Source organism: Pristiophorus japonicus, chromosome 13, assembly GCF_044704955.1.
Source record: "Pristiophorus japonicus isolate sPriJap1 chromosome 13, sPriJap1.hap1, whole genome shotgun sequence".
In the NCBI taxonomy this organism is placed as follows: Eukaryota; Metazoa; Chordata; class Chondrichthyes; family Pristiophoridae; genus Pristiophorus; species Pristiophorus japonicus.
The window spans coordinates 84,705,190-84,725,282 of record NC_091989.1 but is presented as its reverse complement, the minus strand read 5'-3'; the positions used below and the strand labels follow the sequence as shown (position 1 = coordinate 84,725,282).

General features: G+C 44.6%; 1 protein-coding gene across 1 annotated transcript; it reads right to left on the bottom strand.

Moving 5' to 3' along the window:
* Positions 1-430: 430 nt before the first annotated feature.
* On the bottom strand, positions 431-19,607 carry LOC139278676 (zinc finger protein 3-like). The gene is made up of 3 exons (XM_070897723.1): positions 19,382-19,607; positions 19,183-19,269; positions 431-5,578 (listed from the first exon to the last, which is right to left on the bottom strand). The coding sequence occupies exons 1-3, from the start codon at positions 19,389-19,391 to the stop codon at positions 5,097-5,099; spliced, it is 579 nt and encodes a 192-aa protein (XP_070753824.1). The 5' UTR covers positions 19,392-19,607; the 3' UTR covers positions 431-5,096.
* Positions 19,608-20,093: the final 486 nt, after the last annotated feature.

The window sequence follows — 20,093 nt, the reverse complement described above, 5'->3', positions numbered from 1 at the left end:
ATTGCAGTGCTCTCTCAGTACTGCATTGGAGCGTCAGCTTAGATTTTTGTGTGCTCTGGAATGGTACTTGAACCCACATTCTTCTGTCTCAGACGAGAGTGCTACCCACTGAGCCACAGCTGACACTGATCGCAGTGAACCGACATTGCACCCTCATCCCAGGAAACATCCCAGTGAATCTACACTGCCCCCTCCTCCCAGGAAACATCCCAGTGAATCTACACTGCCCCCTCAACCTGGAAAACATCCCAGTGCATCTATACTGCACCTTCATCCCAGGGAATGTCTCAGTGAATCTACCCTGCACCAAAGATTAGTCGGTGTTATGAATGGCCAACCTGCTCACGACACTCCTTCCATTCCTTTAATGCAGACAACCACTCGATGCCCAATGTGATAAAGCCTCCAAACGGTGAAGAAATGAATACTTAATCGATAGCATTTACATACACACCATATAAAGAGCACTTTATTTGCAATAAAACATAATAGCTGATTAAAAGTCTAATAATGAAATGAGGGCCATTAGACTGCATCAGTTGAAACAAATCATGGCTCCAATCACCATCAACAAACAAACTGCATTAAAAGTCACTCGCTCTTAAACGATTTGATGGAAGCAGGAAATGGGCACAAAGCTGGAAAGTCAGCAGTGGAGATATCTACTGCCTGTGAAGGGGGAGGACTCTTCGTGCTGACTTCTCCATCCCTCTGTGTGCTCTCGATTGTGAGAATGCTGGGCAGGATATGATCAGAAGCACAGAGATTGGAACAAAAAGGCCTCCCCACCCACCACCCGATGCTTTCTTGTCTCCAAGGAGGGAAGGGACAGTGGTTTCAGGACGGTCGGTACACAAAAAAGTGTGGGTTGGAGTCTAGCCTTGCACAGCTCCTGCTCAGTTGGATCCCCGGAGATCATGATGGTGCTTGAACAATACTAAGGAAATCTGTCTGACCCTTTCACTACAAGTTAGAGGTCAGGGCTGCCTGCATCGAGACATCATCATGACTTCCTCGGGTCAGAGTTCATGGTTTAAACCATTCTCAGTAGAACTTTAAAATGGCATGTTACATTCTACGAACCCCTCAACCAAATTGAGAATGCGTAGAGTTAGAGTCTACAGCAGAAAAGCAGGACCTTCAGTCCAATAGGTCCATGCCAGCGTTTATGCTCCACATGAGCCTTCTCCCACTCCTCTTCATCAAATCCTATATATGTCTGTGTGCTGTTATTGGACAGAATGCACATCTGTAGTAAATATTCCCTTTGTCCCTTAGTGTTAAATACGGTATTAAAGTCCCAATATTCTATCTTCTGATATGATCCACTGTTTCCTGAACTTCAGCCGGGTTACATAAACTGTTTGCAGCTGTAGGAAAGGACACACTTTGTAAAATGATCGAATCGTTAGGACTTGCAGAGGAACAAAACTTGCATTTACATATGCCTTTCATGACCTCAGGACGTCCAAAGTGCTTTGCAGCCAATGAAATATTTTTGAAGTGTAGTCCCTATTCTAATGTAGGAAAAGTTAACTTTAGAGAGTTAGTAACAATAGCGACTAAAGTGCCAAAGTAACTGGATGTGAAGCGTCGCTAAACTACAATGCTCGGAACCACCGACTTGCAGCCGCTGTGAATGGGTATTGTCGACCCTTTGGGAAAAAATTGGAGTTGTTGTCAGAAAGAGCGAGCTTTACAATCGGAGCATATTCAGAGGACAAGTAGCCAGATTAGGGCTGGCCTTCTAACTGAAACTTGGACTTTATTCTCTTATTATTATTTTGCTGACAGTTGATGTAAAGGGAGCTAAGAACATAATAGGAGCAGGGAGTCGGCCATTTGACCCCTCGAGCCTGCTCCACCATTTAATAAGATCATGGCTGATCTGATCATGGACTCAGCTCCACTTCTCTGCCCCCTCCCTATAACTTGTTATTCCCTTATCGCTCAAATATCTGTGAATCTCCGCCTTAAATATATTGGGGTAGAAATTCCAACGTCCCGGCCATGTACGAAGTTTCTACAGACCCGGGAAGGCATCGGAAAAGCCAGTTTCCAGTGCGCAATGCGCATGCGGTGAAAGCCGGCTTTTCCGATCTGTTAAGCTGGAGCTTGACAGATCGTAGCCAGATTGGGAGCGAGGACATTTGCTTGGACAAGATTGCGGGATTTATGCATATCCTGCCCAGCAAATGTCCTCAAAAGTCTTGCGTCTGATAAAAGCAGGCGCATAGCGTACTTTTACAGGTCCAAGTGTTTTAACACACACAAACATATTAAAATAAAGTTATGAAAACATATTTTATCGTTAAAAACCCTCCCCACTACGGTAAGTTTATTTTAAGGCATAATTTTAAAAACTTTTTTTTTTAAATCGTGAAAATATATTTTTTAATGACATTAATAACTAATTTAAATAAATTTTAAATATGTAGTGTACATTTTCTATTTTTTATTAGTGTTTTGGGTGTTTGGGAGGGGGGGGGGGTTTCTCATTCATTACATTGAGAACTCCAACTTATGGAGTTCCCATTATTATGAATGAGAAAATACTGTATCTTGATTGGCTGCCCAGAGCCATGTGACTGCAGCTCCAGCTTACGGACATCCCAACGAGCACGCACTCCGATGCGCAGGGAGAGGAGGCCTGTGGACCGGGATCTCGAGCCGGTGCAGCAGCTTCAGGTAGGTGCGCATTTTTTCTCTAAAATCTAGTCGAACACCCGCGGGAAGGAGAAAACGGGATTTCTGGGCCATTCAATGACCCAGCCTCCACAGCTCTCTGGGGCAGAGAATTCCACAGATTTACAACCCTCTGAAAGAAGAAATTCCTCCTCATCTCAGTCTTAAATGGGTGGCCCCTTATTCTAAGACTATGTCCCCTAGTTTTAGTTTCCCCTATGAGTGGAAATATCCTCTCTGCATCCACCTTCTCGGGCCCCCTTATTATCTTACATGTTTCGATAAGATCAACTCTCATTCTTCTGAACTCCAATGTTTATAGGTCCAACCTACTCAACCTATCCTCATAAGTCAACCCCCTCATCTCTGGAATCAACCTAGTGAATCTTCTCTGAACAGCCTCCAATGCATGTATATCCTTCCTTAAATACGGAGATCAAAACTGTACGCAGTACTCCAGGTGTGGCCTCACCAATACCCTGTACAGTTGTAGCAGGACTTCTCTGCTTTTATACTCTATACCCCTTGCAATAAAGGCCAACGTTCCATTTGCCTTCCTGATTACTTGCTGTACCTGCATACTAACTTTTTGTGTTTCAAGCAGAAGAACCCCCAGGTCTCTCTATACTGCAGCACTTTGCAATTTTTCTCCGTTTAAATAATAATTTGCTTTTCGATTATTTCTGCCAAAGTGGATAACCTCACATTTTCCCACTCACTTAGCCTGTCTATATCCCTTTGAAGATTTTTTGTGCTCCCCTCGCAATTTGCTTTCCCACCCATCTTTGTATGATCAGAAACCTTGGCTGCATTATGCTCAGTCCCTTCATCCAAATCATTGTTTACAATCGGTGCTTGTTCAAAGGACAAGTAGCCAGATCAGGGCTGGCCGCATAACTGGACTGGTCACTGTACAAACCTGCTCAGCTTGTTTACTTTAGCAAGCAGTAGCGAGGTGAGACAAGTACTGTTCAGGAACAAGAGCACAGATCATAACCAAGGATCCAGTGATACACCTGCCAGACAGTAAACTCACTATCTCTTCAAGTTTCTCCTCATAACTATAGTTTCCATCTCTGGCATCTCCCAGATGAATCAACACTATGGCTTTAATGGCCTTTCTACAATTCGAGGCACCGAAAACTGCACCCAGTACTCCAACTGTGGCCAAACCAATGACTTCAGTATTCCTGTACTCCATGCCCATTTATAAAATCCAAAGTGCCTTTGGCCTTTATCCACTATCACTCTCACTGCCAGGTCATTGTGAGCAGTGTTTTCTGCTTGTACACGTGCCATCTCACAATTCCTCGTTCACTTCAGCGGTATGAGGATCCTAGGGTGATGAGTGCAGAGTGGAAAGCCCCAAACTGATCCCAGCTCAGTCAAGCCACACCCTTCAGTGTCTCTCCATTAAGCGTATACTCCCATTCCTTGATTATCCTCCCATAATGTATGACTTCACTCTCCATATGAAACTGCATCTGCCACCTAGCTTCCCATTCCACTAATCTACCAAACTTTCTTTACAGATTTTTCAATTTTCCTTGCATGAAAGAGTCAGGGACAAAGAAAATTAGAGAGAGAGAAAGAAAGAGAATGAGAGGGAGAAAGAAAGAAAATGATGAGAAAGAAAAAAAAAGATATAAACCATCCTGCATGGTATTGTAACTTCAGTGAGTACTCACACTGATGTACGATATTTAGAATATTTTCTATTCTCCGATAGACAATTTATTGCTCTTTAATTTTGAAAACGTGGCCAACTCTATCAAATCTTGTCAAGTGATTCACTGACGAAGTAGATCACTAAAACCGGAGGGATTAATTAGCGATTGTGAAGTGTTTCAGACACAGATCATGGCAGAATGGGGTAGGATGGAAAGTGTAATGGACATAAACCTGTGATCTAATGTGTTAGCACTATGACCGTGCTCCGTCTTTTGCAGATAATCCCTGTGCTTTCAGTTAACACTTCATTGAGAAATTGGCCTGAGGAACGTGCATGACTGGATACCCTGGGATTGGAAACAGAGGCGACCAGACAGCTGTTCGAGAGATCATCCATTTCATTGTACAAGTGTTGCTAACATAGTTACCATGGCAAAAGAAGCCATTCTAAATCTTTAAACACTAAAAACCAGAGACATAGCTGCACACAGTGGAGTCACAAGTGTAATGGACCTCCAGTGCCTCCAACAATATCTCTCCAGTGTGACAATCTTCGTAAACCTCGCAATGGGGAGCGGGCAGTGAAGTGGATCTGAGTCCATGATCGGATCAACCATGATCGTATTAAATGGCGGAGCAGGCTTGAGGGGCCGTATGGCCTACTCCTGGTCCTATTTCTTATGTTCTTAATTGACAGAATGTGTTAAACCTTTTTTTACGCAGTGCAAATCAGGCAGTTTCTAGTCAGTGTGGATTTGCAGATGCCGTATCAAGTGACCGGATGTGTAAAATCGCTTCATACACACCCTACATTCGAACGGTCTCTCTCCAGTGTGAATGCGCTGGTGCACTTTCAAGTCGTTGCAGGTGGAAAACCGCTTTGTGCAAACGTTGCACTCAAACGGCTTCTCTCCTCTGTGGAATCGCTGATGTCTTATCAAGTTACTGGATTTACTAAATCGCTTCTTGCACTCTGCACACTCAAACGGTTTCTCCCCTGTGTGAACACGCAGGTGCTTTTTCAACAGGCAGGGCCACCGAAAACGCTTCCCACAAACAAAACACTGAAAGCTGTCGGTGTCCTGAAGGGCCGGTCCCTGCTGGCTGGGACCAGGAGTCTCCACGGCTCCAGGCTGATCCTTCACCAACATTTCTGCTTCTTTCAGTATTTCCATCTCGGCTCTTGGTTCCAGAGTATGTTGGCAATCTCCGTCTAGCAAACCTGAACACACAGAACACAGGAATCAGTAAACACCCTGTGGGTTCCCCTCAGCTGCAAATATCCCCGGGCTGTTTTGCTGCCGTTAGTGCAGATCACAATACATTTATTCAGGCATTGCTCTATCATAATAAGAACAGAAGAAATAGGACTCAGATCCACTTCCCTGCCCACTCCCCATAACCCCTTATCCCCATATAGGTACCAACAATATAGGTAAAAAAACGGGATGAGGTCCTATGAGACAAATTTATGGAGCTAGGAGCTAAATTAAAAAGTAGGACCTCAAAAATAGTAATCTCAGGATTGCGACCAGTGCCACGTGCTAGTCAGAGTAGGAATCGCAGGATAGCTCAGATGAATACGTGGCTTGAGAAGCGGTGCAGAAGGGAGGGATTCAAATTCCTGGGACATTGGAACCGGTTCTGGGGGAGGTGGGACCAGTACAAACCGGACAGTCTGCACCTGGGCAGGAATGGAACCCATAAGAACATAAGAATTAGGAACAGGATTGGACCATCTAGCCCCTCGAGCCTGCTCCGCCACTCAACAAGATCAAGGACTCAGCTCCACTTACCCGCCCGCTCCCCATAACCCTTAATTCCCTTATTGGTTAAAAATCTATCTATCTGTGATTTGAATACATTCAATGAGCTAGCCTCAACTGCTTCCCTGGGCAGAGAATTCCACAGATTCACAACCCTCTGGAAGAAGAAATTCCTTCTCCACTCGGTTTTAAATTGGCTCCCCCGTATTTTGAGGCTGTGCCCCCTAGTTCTAGTCTCCCCGACCAGTGGAAACAACCTCTCTGTCTCTATCTTGTCTATCCCTTTCATTATTTTAAATGTTTCTATAAGATCACCCCTCATCCTTCTGAACTCCAACGAGTAAAGACCCAGTCTACTCAATCTATCATCATAAGGTAACCCCCTCATCTCCGGAATCATCCTAGTGAATCGTCTCTGTACCCCCTCCAAAGCCAGTATATCCTTCCTTAAGTCAGGTGACCAAAACTGCACGCAGTACTCCAGGTGCGGCCTTACCAATACCCTATACAGTTGCAGCAGCACCTCCCTGCTTTTGTACTCCATCCCTCTCACAATGAAGGCCAACATTCCATTCGCCTTCCTTATTACCTGCTACACCTGCAAACTAACTTTTTGGGATTTATGCACAAGGACCCCCAGGTCCCTCTGCACCGCAGCATGTTGTAATTTCTCCCGATTCAAATAATATTCCCTTTTGCTGTTCCCCACCCCCCCCCCCCAAGGTGGATAACCTCACATTTTCTGACATTGTATTCCATCTGCCAAACTTTAGCTCATTCGCTTAACCTTTCTAAATCTCTTTGCAGGCTCTCTGTGTCCTTACACAACCCGCTTTCCCACTAATCTTTGTGTCATCTGCAAATTTTGTTACACTACACTCTGTCCCCTCTTCCAGGTCATCTATGTATATTGTAAACAGTTGTGGTCCCAGCACTGATCCCTGTGGCACACCACTAACCACCGATTTCCAACTCGAAAAGGACCCATTTATCCCGACTCTCTGCTTTCTGTTAGCCGGCCAATTCTCTATCCATGCTAATACATTTCCTCTGACTCCGCGTACCTTTATCTTCTGCAGTGTTTGCTAGTGCTGTTGGGGAGGAGTTAAACTAAGATGGCAGGGGGATGGGAACCTATGAAGGGAGGCAGAGGGAAATAAAAGGGAGACAGAGGCAAAAGATAAAAAGGAGAATAGTAAAAGTGGAGGGCAGACAAAACCAAGGCAAAAAACAAAGGGCCACATTACAGCAAAATTCTAAAGGGGCAAAGTGTGTTGAAAAGACAAGCCTGAAGGCTCTGTGCCTCAATACGAGGAGTATTCGGAATAAGGTGGACGAATTAACTGCGCAGATAGCAATTAATGGATATGATGTAGTTGGCATCACGGAGACATGGCTCCAGGATGACCAAGGCTGGGAACTCAACATCCAGGGGTATTCAACATTTATGACGGATAGACAGAAAGGAAAAGGAGGCGGGGTGGCATTGCTGGTTAAAGAGGAAATTAATGCAATAATAAGGAAGGACATTTGGATGATGTGGAATCGGTATGGGTGGAGCTACGGAAAAGCAAAGGGCAGAAAACGCTGGTGGGAGTTGTGTACAGACCACCAAACAGTAGTAGTGAGGTTGGGGACAGCATCAAACAAGAAATAAGGAATGTGTGCAATAAAGGTACAGCAGTTATCATGGGCGACTTTAATTTACATATAGATTGGGCTAACCAAATTGGTAGCAATGCGGTGGAGGAGGATTTCCTGGAGTGTATTATGGATGGTTTTCTTGACCAATATGTCGAGGAACCAACTAGAGAGCTGGCCATCCTAGACTGGGTGATGTGTAATGAGAAGGGACTAATTAGCAATCTTGTTGTGCGAGGCCCCTTGGGGAACAGTGACCATAATATGGTATAATTCTTTATTAAGATGGAGAGTGACACAGCTCAATCAGAAACTAGGGCCCTGAACTTAAGGAAAGCTAACTTCGACGGCATGAGGCGTGAATTGGCTAGAATAGACTGGCAAGTGATATTTAGAGCGTTGATGGTGGGTAGGCAATGATAAACATTTATAGATCACATGGATGAACTTCAACAATTGTACATTCCTGTCTGGAGTAAAAATAAAACAGGGAAGGTGGCTCAACCGTGGCTAACAAGGGAAATTAAGGATAGTGTTAGATCCAAGGAAGAGGCATATAAATTGGCCAGAAAAAGTAGCAAACCAGAGGACTGGGAGAAATTTAGAATTCAGCAGAAGAGGACAAAGGGTTTAATTAGGAGGGGGGAAATAGAGTACGCGAGGAAGCTTGCCGGGAACATAAAAACTGACTGCAAAAGCTTCTATAGATATGTGAAGAGAAAGAGAGTAGTGAAGATAAACGTAGGTCCCTTGCAGTCGGACTTGGGTGAATTTATAATGGGGAACAAAGAAATGGCAGACCAATTGAGCAAATACTTCGGTTCTGTCTTCATGAAGGAAGACACAAATAACTTTCCGAAAGTACTAGGGGACCGAGGGTCTAGTGAGAAGGAGGAATAGAAGGATATCCTAATTAGGCGGGAAATTGATGAGATTGAAGGCCGATAAATCCCCGGGGCCTCATTGTTTGCATCCAAGAGTACTTAAGGAAGTGGCCGTGGAAATAGTGAATGCATTGGAGATCATTTTCCAACAGTCTATTGACTCTGGATCAGTTCCTGTGGACTGGAGGGTAGCTAATGTAACACCACTTTTGAAAAAGGAGGGAGAGAGAAAATAGGTAATTATAGACCGGTTAGTCTGACATCAGTAGTGGGGAAAATGTTGGAATAAATTATTAAGGATGGAATAGCAGCGCATTTGGAAAGCAGTGACAGGATTGGTCCAAGTCAGCATGGATTTATGAAAGAGAAATCATGCTTGACAAATTTTCTGGAATTTTTTGAGGATGTAACTAGTAAAGTGGACAAGGGCGAGCCAGTGGATGTGGTGTATTTTGACTTTCAAAAGGCCTTTGACAAGGTCCCACATAAGAGATTGGTGTGCAAAATCAAAGCACATGGTATTGAGGGTAATGTACTTGCGTGGATAGAGAATTGGTTGGTAGACAGGAAGCAGTGAGTCGGGATAAACGGTCCTTTTCGGAATGGGAGGCAGTGACTAGTGGAGTGCCGCAGGGCTCAGTGCTGGGACCCCAGCTCTTTACAATATACATCAATGATGTGGATGAAGGAATTGAGTGTAATATATCCAAGTTTGCAGATGACACTAAACTGGGTGGCGGTGTGAGCTGTGAGGAGGATGCTAAGAGGCTGCAGGGTGACTTGGATAAATGTGAGGTTATCCACTTTGGTGGCAAAAAAACAAAGGCAGAATATTATCTGAATGGCGGCAGATTAGGAAAAGAGGAGGTGCAAAGAGACCTGGGTGTCATGGTTCATCAGTCATTGAAAGTTGGCATGCAGGTAAGGCAGGCGGTGAAGAAGGCAAATGGCATGTTGGCCTTCATATCTAGGGTATTTTGAGTATAGGAGCAGGGAGTCTTACTGCAATTGTACAGGGCCTTGGTGAGGCCTCACCTGGAATATTGTGTTCAGTTTTGGTCTCCTAATCTGAGGAAGGATATCCTTGCTATTGAGGGAGTGCAGCGAAGGTTCACCAGACTGGTTCCAAGGATGGCTGGACTGACATATGAGGAGAGACTGGATCAACTGGGCCTTTATACACTGGAGTTTAGAAGGATGAGAGGGAATCTCATAGAAACGAATAAGATTCTGACGGGACGGGACAGGTTAGATGCGGGAAGAATGTTCCCGATGTTGGGGGAAGTCCAGAACCAGGGGACACTTAGGATAAGGGGTAGGCCATTTAGGACTGAGATGAGGAGAAACTTCTTCACTCAGAGTTGTTAACCTGTGGAATTCCCTGCCGCAGAGAGTTGTTGATACCAGTTCATTGGATGTATTCAAGAGGGAGTTAGATATGGCCCTTATGGCTAAAGGGATCAAGGGGTATGGATAGAAAGCGGGAAAGGGGTACTGAGGTGAAGGATCAGCCATGATCTTATTGAATGGTGGTGAAGGCTCGAAGGGCCGAATGGCCTACTCCTGCACCTATTTTGTATATTTCAGTTCCTTTAAGAAACTGTCTATTTGTGTCTTCAATTTATTCAATGTCCCAGCTTCCACATCTCTCTGAGGCAGAGAATTCCGCAGATTCACAACCCTCAGAGAAGAAATTTCTCCTCATCTCAGTCTTAAATGGGCGGCTCCTTATTCTAAGATTATGCACCCTAGTTCTCGTCTCCCCCATCAGTGGAAACATCCCTCTCTGCGTCCACCTCGTCGAGCCCCCTCATAATCTTTTGTTTCAATAAGATCTTATTGAAACTCAGGTGCATAATCTTAGAATAAGGGGCCACCCATTTAAAACTGATATGAGGAGAAATTTCTTCTGACGGTTGTGAATCTGTGGAATTCGCTGCCTCAGAGAGCTGTGGAAGCTGGGACATTGAATAAATTTAAGACAGAAATAGACAGTTTCTTAAAAGATAAGAAACATAGAAAATAGGTGCAGGAGTAGGCCATTCGGCCCTTCAAGCCTGCACCACCATTCAATAAGATCATGGCTGATCCTTCACCTCAGTACCCCTCTTCTGAATCCCAATGAGTTGAGGCCCATATACAGCACCGCCCTGCAGCACTGTTCCCCATAATCTGCACGGTGACCTTGCGCCACTGCACACCGCGTGTTGCAGGCCTGGCAGCCCCGCCGGTGAGGAGCACGCAGGCGTTCTTTTAAATTGCGTCCCACAGGCTCATTCTTCAGGCCTGTTACAGGCCTGACCCCGAGCCTCGAGGTACTGCCTGTGAGTTCTGTGATTATCCATAGTGTGTACACGTATATAACTGACAAATTGTGCCAGGAGTAAAGTAACTTAACTTAACTGCTTTTATACAACCCAGAAATTGAGACTCAAATCAGCATGAACCAGAATGAATACAGCAAAGGTGAATAGCTCCCGCAGGGTCCTAATGCCGTACAGTGAGCTGTAACAAATAAAGATAGTATGAACACAACATATTTCCCCCACCCCACCCTTTTAAAACCAGTCTATGTACAGACAAAGTCCTTGAGATAGCCAGGTCGTGATCTGATATGCTGAGATCGGAGTGGAGCTTGTGGTGTTTGCTCGAGGTTTTGGTTGGGAAACACAACAGTGCCTCTGTTTCATCCTGCTGGTCTCTTCGCGCTAGCTTTGGCTGGGGGTTTGAGAATGTCCAGTAGCCAGTGAAGATTCCACCCAATCATGAGCTCAGCGGGTGTCTTCCCCGTTAGCGAGTGCTTTGTTGAATGGTATGTGTAGAGAATGTTTGGCCTGCTGCGAGGTTGGCTTTCAAACCTTCTTTGATGATACAGTTAAATCGCTAAACACCTCTGTTGCTTTGAGGATTGAACTGAGCAGTAAGGCAATGCTCGATAGCATGACGAATGAGGAAATCCGCAAACTGGTCGGATACAATCTGTGGTCCATTATCAGTGATTATGACTTCTGGGATGCCCTACATAGGCTGCAGAATAGTGACGATCATTGATGAGGTCACTGAACTTCTTGTAGCGATTTCAGGCCATTTGGAATGCAGGTCATGTACTACAACAAGGAAACGCTGGTACTGTGGAGCTGCTTCAACTGGACCGAAGATATCCAACTGAAGTTGTTGCCATGGTCTTTGTGGCCATAGAATGGACTTCATTGGCACTGGTCAGATGTTTGTGGCCTTTTTGCTCAGACTGCATGCTTCACCGTGTGAGACAAACTCCTCGATGCGTCAATCCCAGGCCACCATACTGAATCGCGACATCTCTGCTTCATGCGGACAATGCCAGGGTCTCCATTGTGTGCCAATGAGAGAACGCGCTGTTGAAGTGACTTGGGAATTATTGCTCTATCACCACGAGCTAGGCAGCCATCGTTCCAAACTGAAAATTCATCGTGAAGTCTGTGGAAGGTTTACAGCTCTTCCGGAATTTGCTTAGGCCACTCAGTCTGGAGGAAGTGGCACATGTGCTGGAGCTTAGCATCACGCTTTAATTGATTCGGTTTTGTGTTCGTCACAGGAGACAAGGTTTCTGATGGACTGAGTGATGATCGACGTGACATATGTCGTCATCCGTGAACAAGTCAGCACCAGAGTCCGAAGCAGGTGTCGAGCGGCTGAGCATGTCAGCTACATGATTGCGACTGCCCGCGATGTACTGTACATCAAAGTTATACTGATGAAGGCAATCTGACCATCGGTTGATTCGTAGTGGTCTGTGCCCAGATCCAGTTGTAGCGAGTAGCGTAGCTAATGCTTGGTGATCCGTACGGAGAGTAAATTTCCTGCCATAGAGGTAGATGTGCCAGCGTTCACATGCATAGATGCGAGTGCTTTGCGTTCCCCTGTAGACTATTTACATTCTGCAGACGAGAGCGTGCAAGAGGCGAAGGCGACTGGGCGTTCCAGGCCGTCAATCCATTGCGAGAGCACAGCACCCATGGCGGTGCCTGATGCATCCGTGGTGACGTATGTAGTGGTATTTGGATCAAGGTGCGTGAGGATAGGAGGGGATGTGATTTTCTCCTGAAGCGTGGTGAATGCCTGAGCCTGGGAATCTGTCCATTCCCAAGAGACGTCCTTGCGCAGCAACTTGCGAAGAGGCTCAGCAATGTGTGCGTAATGCGGGACGAATGTCAGATCGAAGTTGCAAGTGCTGTGGAATGATGAAAGTTCTTTCACGTTGGTAACCTCCTGCTTTTGCTGGATCGCGTCAATGTTGTCTGTGCTGTGACTTTGTAGCCCAGAAAGTTTATTTCTCCAGCAGCGAATATACACTTAAGTGTTATGTTATGTGTAGCAAGTCTAGCCATAACAGCATGAAGTCGCTGGTCAAGTTCTGCCATTGTCCGTCCATGGACGACGATATCAAGCAGATTGCGGATTCCCTCTATGCCTGCTAGCATAGTAGTGACAATCTTCTGAAATGCACTTGGTGCAGAAGATAGTCCGTAGGGCATGCGTCAATACTGATACACACCATCATGTGTCGTGAATACTGTGAGCGGTTTGCTATCCTCGGCTAGGGGTATTTGCAGGTAACTGCAGCGCAAGTCTAGTTTCGTAGGGCCCAAGTTTCCACATGATTTGTGCCTGATTTTTAGGAGCAACTGGTGGAGAACGAACTATCTTAGAAATCACAATTCTCCACATTTTTTTTTCTGCAGTTCTAGTGAGGGAGAACAGTTCTAATTTGGAACAGAATTTTTTCTTCAAAAGGGGGCGTGTCCGGCCACTGACGCCTGATTTCAAAGTTTCCACAGTGAAAACGTACTCCAAACAAAAGTAGAATGGAGCAAGTGAAGATTTTTGTAGAACTGAAAAAACCTGTTCTACACATTAAAAAATCAGGCGCAGGTTACAAATTAGGCGTCCAGAACAAAGTGGGGGGGGAGGGAAGTCACTAAATTCTACAATAAATTCTTATTTATACTTCTACAAATATTATACCAATAAATCCAACCTGAATAAACATTTATAAGCAAAGAAAAGATTAAATAAACCATCTTCCTACCTGTGTGAAAGTGCTTCAGCCATCGTTCGTTCCCGCGGGGGCGGGAGCCGTTCCGTGCGTTCCCGCCGGGGCCGGGGGGGGGGGGGGGAGAGCCCAGCCTTTCAGTGCGTTCCCGCCAGGGCGGGAGGGCCGTTCAGTGCGTTCCCGCGGGGGCGGGGGGGGGAGAGCCTTTCAGTGCGTTCCTGCCGGGGCGGGGGGGGGGGCGGGAGGGAGCCGTTCAGTGCGTTCCCGACGGCGGGCAGGGGTGGGGAGGGAAACGGCTGCCTCAACTTTGAGGCTTTATCACTGCTGCAGGAAGCCTCAGTGCTGATGGCAATGTGCTTTTATTAAAAAATGTTCAAAAATTGAACAGCTATAAAGAACTACAAAAATGGCCGACTGTCAATGTTTGCTTCACACTGCGCGTGCGCGAACGCTCCAACGCGCAGCGTTGCCGACAGGAAAAAAAACAAATTTAAATAGTACCCGCCCCCTCCCACTTACAAAATCTGCGCGAGTGTAGGCTCCGCCCCCCTCCACGCTGCGCCAGGCAGACAAAGAGCTGCAGGGCGCTCGAGAATAGCGCGGTTTTTTTTAGGCGCCGTTTTAGGCGTGAAAAACAGACGCCCAGCTCAGAGGGGCGCCCATTTTTTTTCGTGTGGAAACTTGGGCCCATAAAGACTACTGAGCCGTGGAATTCTGAAGACATTTCGTCGATGGTAGGAAGAGGGTACTTGTCGGGGATGATGGCCTTGTTCACCTCTTTCAAGTCGATGCATAGATGGATCTCCCCATTTTTACGTCAAGCAATGACTAAGTTCGAGATCCAGCGTGAGGAGTCGATGCTCTCAATGATTCCCTGAGATTCAAGTCGCATTAATTCTGTGGATACTTGGTCGCAAACCGCGAATGGGAGAGTGTGTAAGATATCGCCTATTGACTGGTGTTAGAAGTTAGAATTAAGAAGTTAATTTTAAACGTCTTTAATTAATGAATAATCTGTATGTTTGTAACTTCCTTTCTATGTATTGATTGTATGTAACTCACTTATAAACGATAGAAAATGGCTGTATAACATAAAATGGGTTTTAAAATGGCCAAAGGCTGACAAGCAAAGCATCATGGTAAATTGAGCCACTATTATGTTCAACATTTTTGTAACTGCTGCTAGTTTCATTTAGAACTTGAATGATCAAGGCCAAAATTATCAACAAGGTAAAGGTATGCAGCATGTACCAGTTATCATAATTTTGTAAAGCCAAGCTCATTATAATTCTGTGTGACATGGTCTGTATAATTGTTCTTAGAGAAATGATTCCTGCCACAGAGAGGGAGGGGAGATAGATATAACATAGAAAGTCAAAATCAGTCGACTCAATATGATCTATTGTGAGGCTGAAATTGCTGCAGTGTTTCACAGCATTTGAATGGGAAGAAAAGGGTATAAAGTAACAGCTCTTCTACCAGGAAGGCAGTGTGAATTGAGACAAGAGAAGATAAGGGGTCTCTCGAGGGGACACTATCTTAACAGGCTGTGACTATCATTTGTTGAGTATTACTTTTTGTAACAGAACGTAATGTACTTGATAAATCTCTGTTGTTTTTACTCAATATACCTGTATTAAAAGCATGTGCTATAATCTGAACAAGAGTCTCCTAGTTTGAATTAAATATAAACCCTGGGAATAGTTGAATTGCTATAATTAGCAAAGCGGCAAAAAACTGCTAAGTCGTTAAAAACTGCATCTGATGACCACGGAGGGACAAAACAAAGAGTTATTGCACAAAATACAATATACTCATTAAACAAGTTCAGTGGGGACTCCTGTAATTTTTTATTCTTCATTTGAAAACAGGTTGTTGTGTGTAAACAGCAGACGCAAGGCAGATCGTTTGGTCACCGATCGAACCATGTGGTAGGTTGATTTACGTCAACCGACAGTGATAATTATCTTCTTTAAGGAAGCTTAAACATTTTTTTAAGATGCCAGAGGAGTGTTTCTGGGAAGAGCATCAGAAAAAGTTAGAAAAAGGATGTGAGGAAACGCAAGTGCAGACAGTGTTGGTAGATTGCCGAGGGAAAAACCCGAATGTATCCTCTAAGGATGCGGTCACTTTTATTGATGAACAAATTAAAGCTAAGAAGTGGAAGCTGGATAAGGTAATGAGTCTCGTCACCAATGCAGCTTCATACTTCGCAGAACGTGAATCACAGGTGAAGACAGAACTAGAGGATAAAATATCAGAATTGGAAATACAAAATTCGGCTAAGAATGAAGAATTGCAGAAAGTAAATTCAGACAAACAACATGGAAAGGGAAGAGTTGAGAGAAGATCAAATAATGATTATACACCTAAGGGATATCGTGCACATAACAGAAAGTCATGTATGCAAGATTAACTATATCATTAGAGAAAGCAGAAATGCCTCGGGTCAGGCTGCCATTAATTACGCCTGTGTCATGTATGGGAACTGGTTAGTGGAACAATCCAGGGAAAATCTAGAAAGTATTAACAAGGGACGTCTGCCTACGTGGGTAACAAATGCATATTTTGTCAGGACTGTCTCATTACTATGACGATGTGGAACAGTGTAAAATTAGAAGTTTGATTAAAATATATCCAGTCAAGCCCGAATACCACAAGGTAGGGAACCAAAAATTATAGGGATTAATATAGAAATTTCTCCCTGGATTAGAATAATTTCACATTTATTGGTAATAGTTCAACTCACAGTGTTAATATGTTTAATAGTGTACACCTGCTATTTAAAGCACCTAATACGCCAAACAAAAACATGACTTAATTTTATAACCGCATAAAGTCTATTAGAAAAGAGTAAAAATGAAAACTTTAGATATTCAAGACTTTAAAGGAAAATACAGACCGATGGTCATCAGAGTGGGTACTGAAGGTAGTGAATTGATCCAACACATAAAATGGTCCAGATTCAAAGGGCTGATCAGTATTAGGAGGTAATGAAGAGTCGAAAGTTCCTCCACCTCAAGTTAGATATCGCCTATTGACAGGTGTTAGAAGTTAGAATTAAGAAGTTTATGTTAAACGTCTTTAATTAATGAATAACCTGTATATTTGTAACTTTCTTTATATGCATTGATTGTATGTAAAACTCACTTATAAATGATAGAAAATGGACTATATAACATAAAATGGGTTTTAAAATGGCCAAAAGCTCAGAAGCAAAGCATCATGGTAAATTGAGCCATTATTATATTAACCATTTTTGTACTGCTGATACAGCTTCATTTAGAACTAGAACGATCAAGGCCAAAATTATCAATAAGATAAAGGTATGCAGCATGTACCATTTCTTATCATTTTGTAAAGTCAAGCTCGGTATAATTCTGTGTGACATGGTCTGTGCAATTGTTCTGAGAAGTGATTCCTGCAACAGAGAGGGAGGGGCTATAGAGATAACATAGAAGGTCAAAAACAGTAGACTCAATATGATCTATTGTGAGGCTGAAACAGCTGCAGTGTTTCACAGCATTTGAATGGGAGAAAAAGGGTATAAAGTAACAGCTCTTCTACCAGGAAGGCAGTGCAAATTAAGACAACAGAAGATAAGGAGTCGACACCACGGTCTCTCGAGAGGACGCTATCGGGAACAGGCTGTGACTATCATTTGTTGAGTATTACTTTTTGTAACAAAATGTAATGTACTTGATAAATCTCTGCTTTTTTTACTCAATATACCTGTATTAAAAGCATGTGTTATAATCTGATTTGAATTAAATATAAACCCTGGGAATAGTTGAATTGCTATAAATAGCAAAGTGGCAAAAAACTGCAAAGTCGTTAAAAACGACATCAGCAAAGTCGCTGCGTAACCAGTTTGATGGAAGGGTCAAAGCAAGGACGATGGCAGAATTTTGTTGTCACTCCAAACCCTGTGAAGATTGAGGGATACTGCTTGTCAAAGTTCACCATGTACACAGGTGTGCATGTTGGGTTGTAAACTTTGAACCCAAGCTTGTCAAAAAGGTTAACACTCATGAGGCTTCGTCCCTTCGCGACATGAAAGGAAAAGTTCTCCAATGTTATGTCCTTGTAGTATATTGGGACAGATATGACGCCAAGTACCTCAATTTTAGAGCCGGAGTACGCATGTAGAACAGAAGTTGCGAGCTGCAGTTAACAGTGCGTGAAGTGGGTTTTGTACACAACCTCGCTCAATATGGAGACTTTGGCTCCAAGGTCAATGAGGAGGCAGCAGGGCATGCCGTCAATGTTTACCTCAGTCCTTGAATTTGCCTAAACCAATGTGCAAAATGTCACTAACGGTGTAAACCATATTGGGTTCTTCACTATCTGGGTTGTCCACATGTCAAATATGCTGTGATGAGCGACAGATACTAGCAAAATGGTTCATTTTACCACAATGCAGAGCATTTCTTCCCACTTGCAGTGCAGTTAGGACTCTTTGCTGAGTGTGATTTGACACCACGGTAAAAGCAGTGGAAGTTAGGCCCGCGATCCATAGTGGGTGGCTTATTACTAGCCCTGGGTCTCTGCTGTGATTTCCGCTTTGGACGAACGCCTTGCACATGGGCTGTAGCTGAAGTCTGCTGCACAGGGGGAGCAGAGGATCTGATCTCTTTTGAATAGGAAACGCTGATTCGATTTGGATGGCCAAATTAGTTGCTTGATCCAATTCTATTTTGTCATCCTCCATTAGCAAGCATTCCCGAATGCGCGGGATCATTGTTTTCTCAATCAGTTGATCCCTGATCATTTCCTCTGCAAGTGCTCCAAAGTTACATGTAGCAGCCAGTTCAGTTAATGAAATTATGTATTGTTTGATTGGTTCGCCGTTCCCCCTTTTACAAAATTGTTATCTCTCCATCATGATGCTTTTCTTTGGCTCAAAATAGTTCTCCAGGGCACTTTCCGTTGACAGCTCAGTTGCTGTGTAATGTAGAATGTATGTTTGTACAACTACATTAATATAGCCCCGTTAATGTAGTAAAACATCCCAAGCCACTTCTCAGGAGCAGAATCAGACAAAAATTGACAATGATGTATAAATTTACAGTTCTAATTACAAGCAAATAGCTGCAGATTCTCAAAACTGAGAAGGGGAGAGAGATTGGGTGCAAGCAGATAATCCAATGACTTCCAGAGACGTAGGCAGCCCCATGTGAACTGGTAAAACCTCTGGGAAACTGGAGACCGGCACAAAGAGAAGCCTTTGCCATTCCCTTTTCACTCGGAATACAGATGCAGAGAATTCCCGGCACATTCTGTGCAGTGAATTGCTCAATCACAGGGGTAACCCACGGTCAGACTTGGCCTGCTGCAGAGATCCCCACTCGCAGCACGAGATGCAGCCTTACACTAGAGATTCAGCAATGAACTGTCACCAGCAGTATCTATTCAACAATGAGCCAAGTTCTTACTGCACAGCTGTGGTCCACAACCCATGGGGCTGTGACTGGATATTATAGCTTGAAACACTTGCACTTACCTGGATTTCCCCACAAGATTCTTTCCGTAAACTTCTCCTTAGGATTTTTCACACAACTGAATCCTGTCGGTTCTGTTCTGCAGACAACTGAAAGTAGTAACAGAGTGCAATTACTTTGTGCCCTTCCACGTCTCTTAAGAAATGCCCCACAGTGCTGTACAAAAAACAACTTGCTAGTGCAGTTAATATCTCCACCCACCCTCTTGCATACACAATCCACTCCTGAGAACTGAGTCTTGAACATTTCAATCATTAGACAATCATTAGAGCAGTCTGGAATCAGGAACTCATAGACTTTTCCTTCGAGGAGTCCTCCTGATAGAAAAGCCCATTCAGCAGTGAAGAAGATCAGTTGGCTAAATCTAAAGTGAAAGGCAGTGGAGGCTGCAGCAGCCAGTCCCAGGTAGCTGTCTCTCTCTCAGCAACTCCTCCACAATGGCGGCCTCGGCAGAGCTGCGGCCCTGCTCATGCGCGCAGGCCAGCCCACCAGGCTGTGTTAGCAGCACCGTGTGCGCACGCGTCAATGTTTAAAGCAGATTTGGGGGGGGGAAGAGAATTCGGAGTGGCTCTCCGTCCGTGCTACAGTTCAATTTCGCAACATGTTCCCACAACTATTATACAAATGCTGGTGGAAAGCGCTCGAACCCGAGAATATTACTTCCTCGGGATGCGCGGTTTAAAAAAACTGCTGGCTGTGGCGCCGGAGAATGGCGGCGCTGCCTACCCACACTGCCCCGCGGCTCGGAAACCTCTCTATTCGCGCTGCCCCACTCGGCGCATGCGCGTCCCTCCCGAGCGGTCAGAACAATGGGAGCTCAGGCCGGCGGCGCGGGCCGCTAGCCGGCACCAAAATACCTCGGGCACGTCAACTGAAGCACTTCAGGTTCGGGGTGGAAGCGATTGCCCGAATG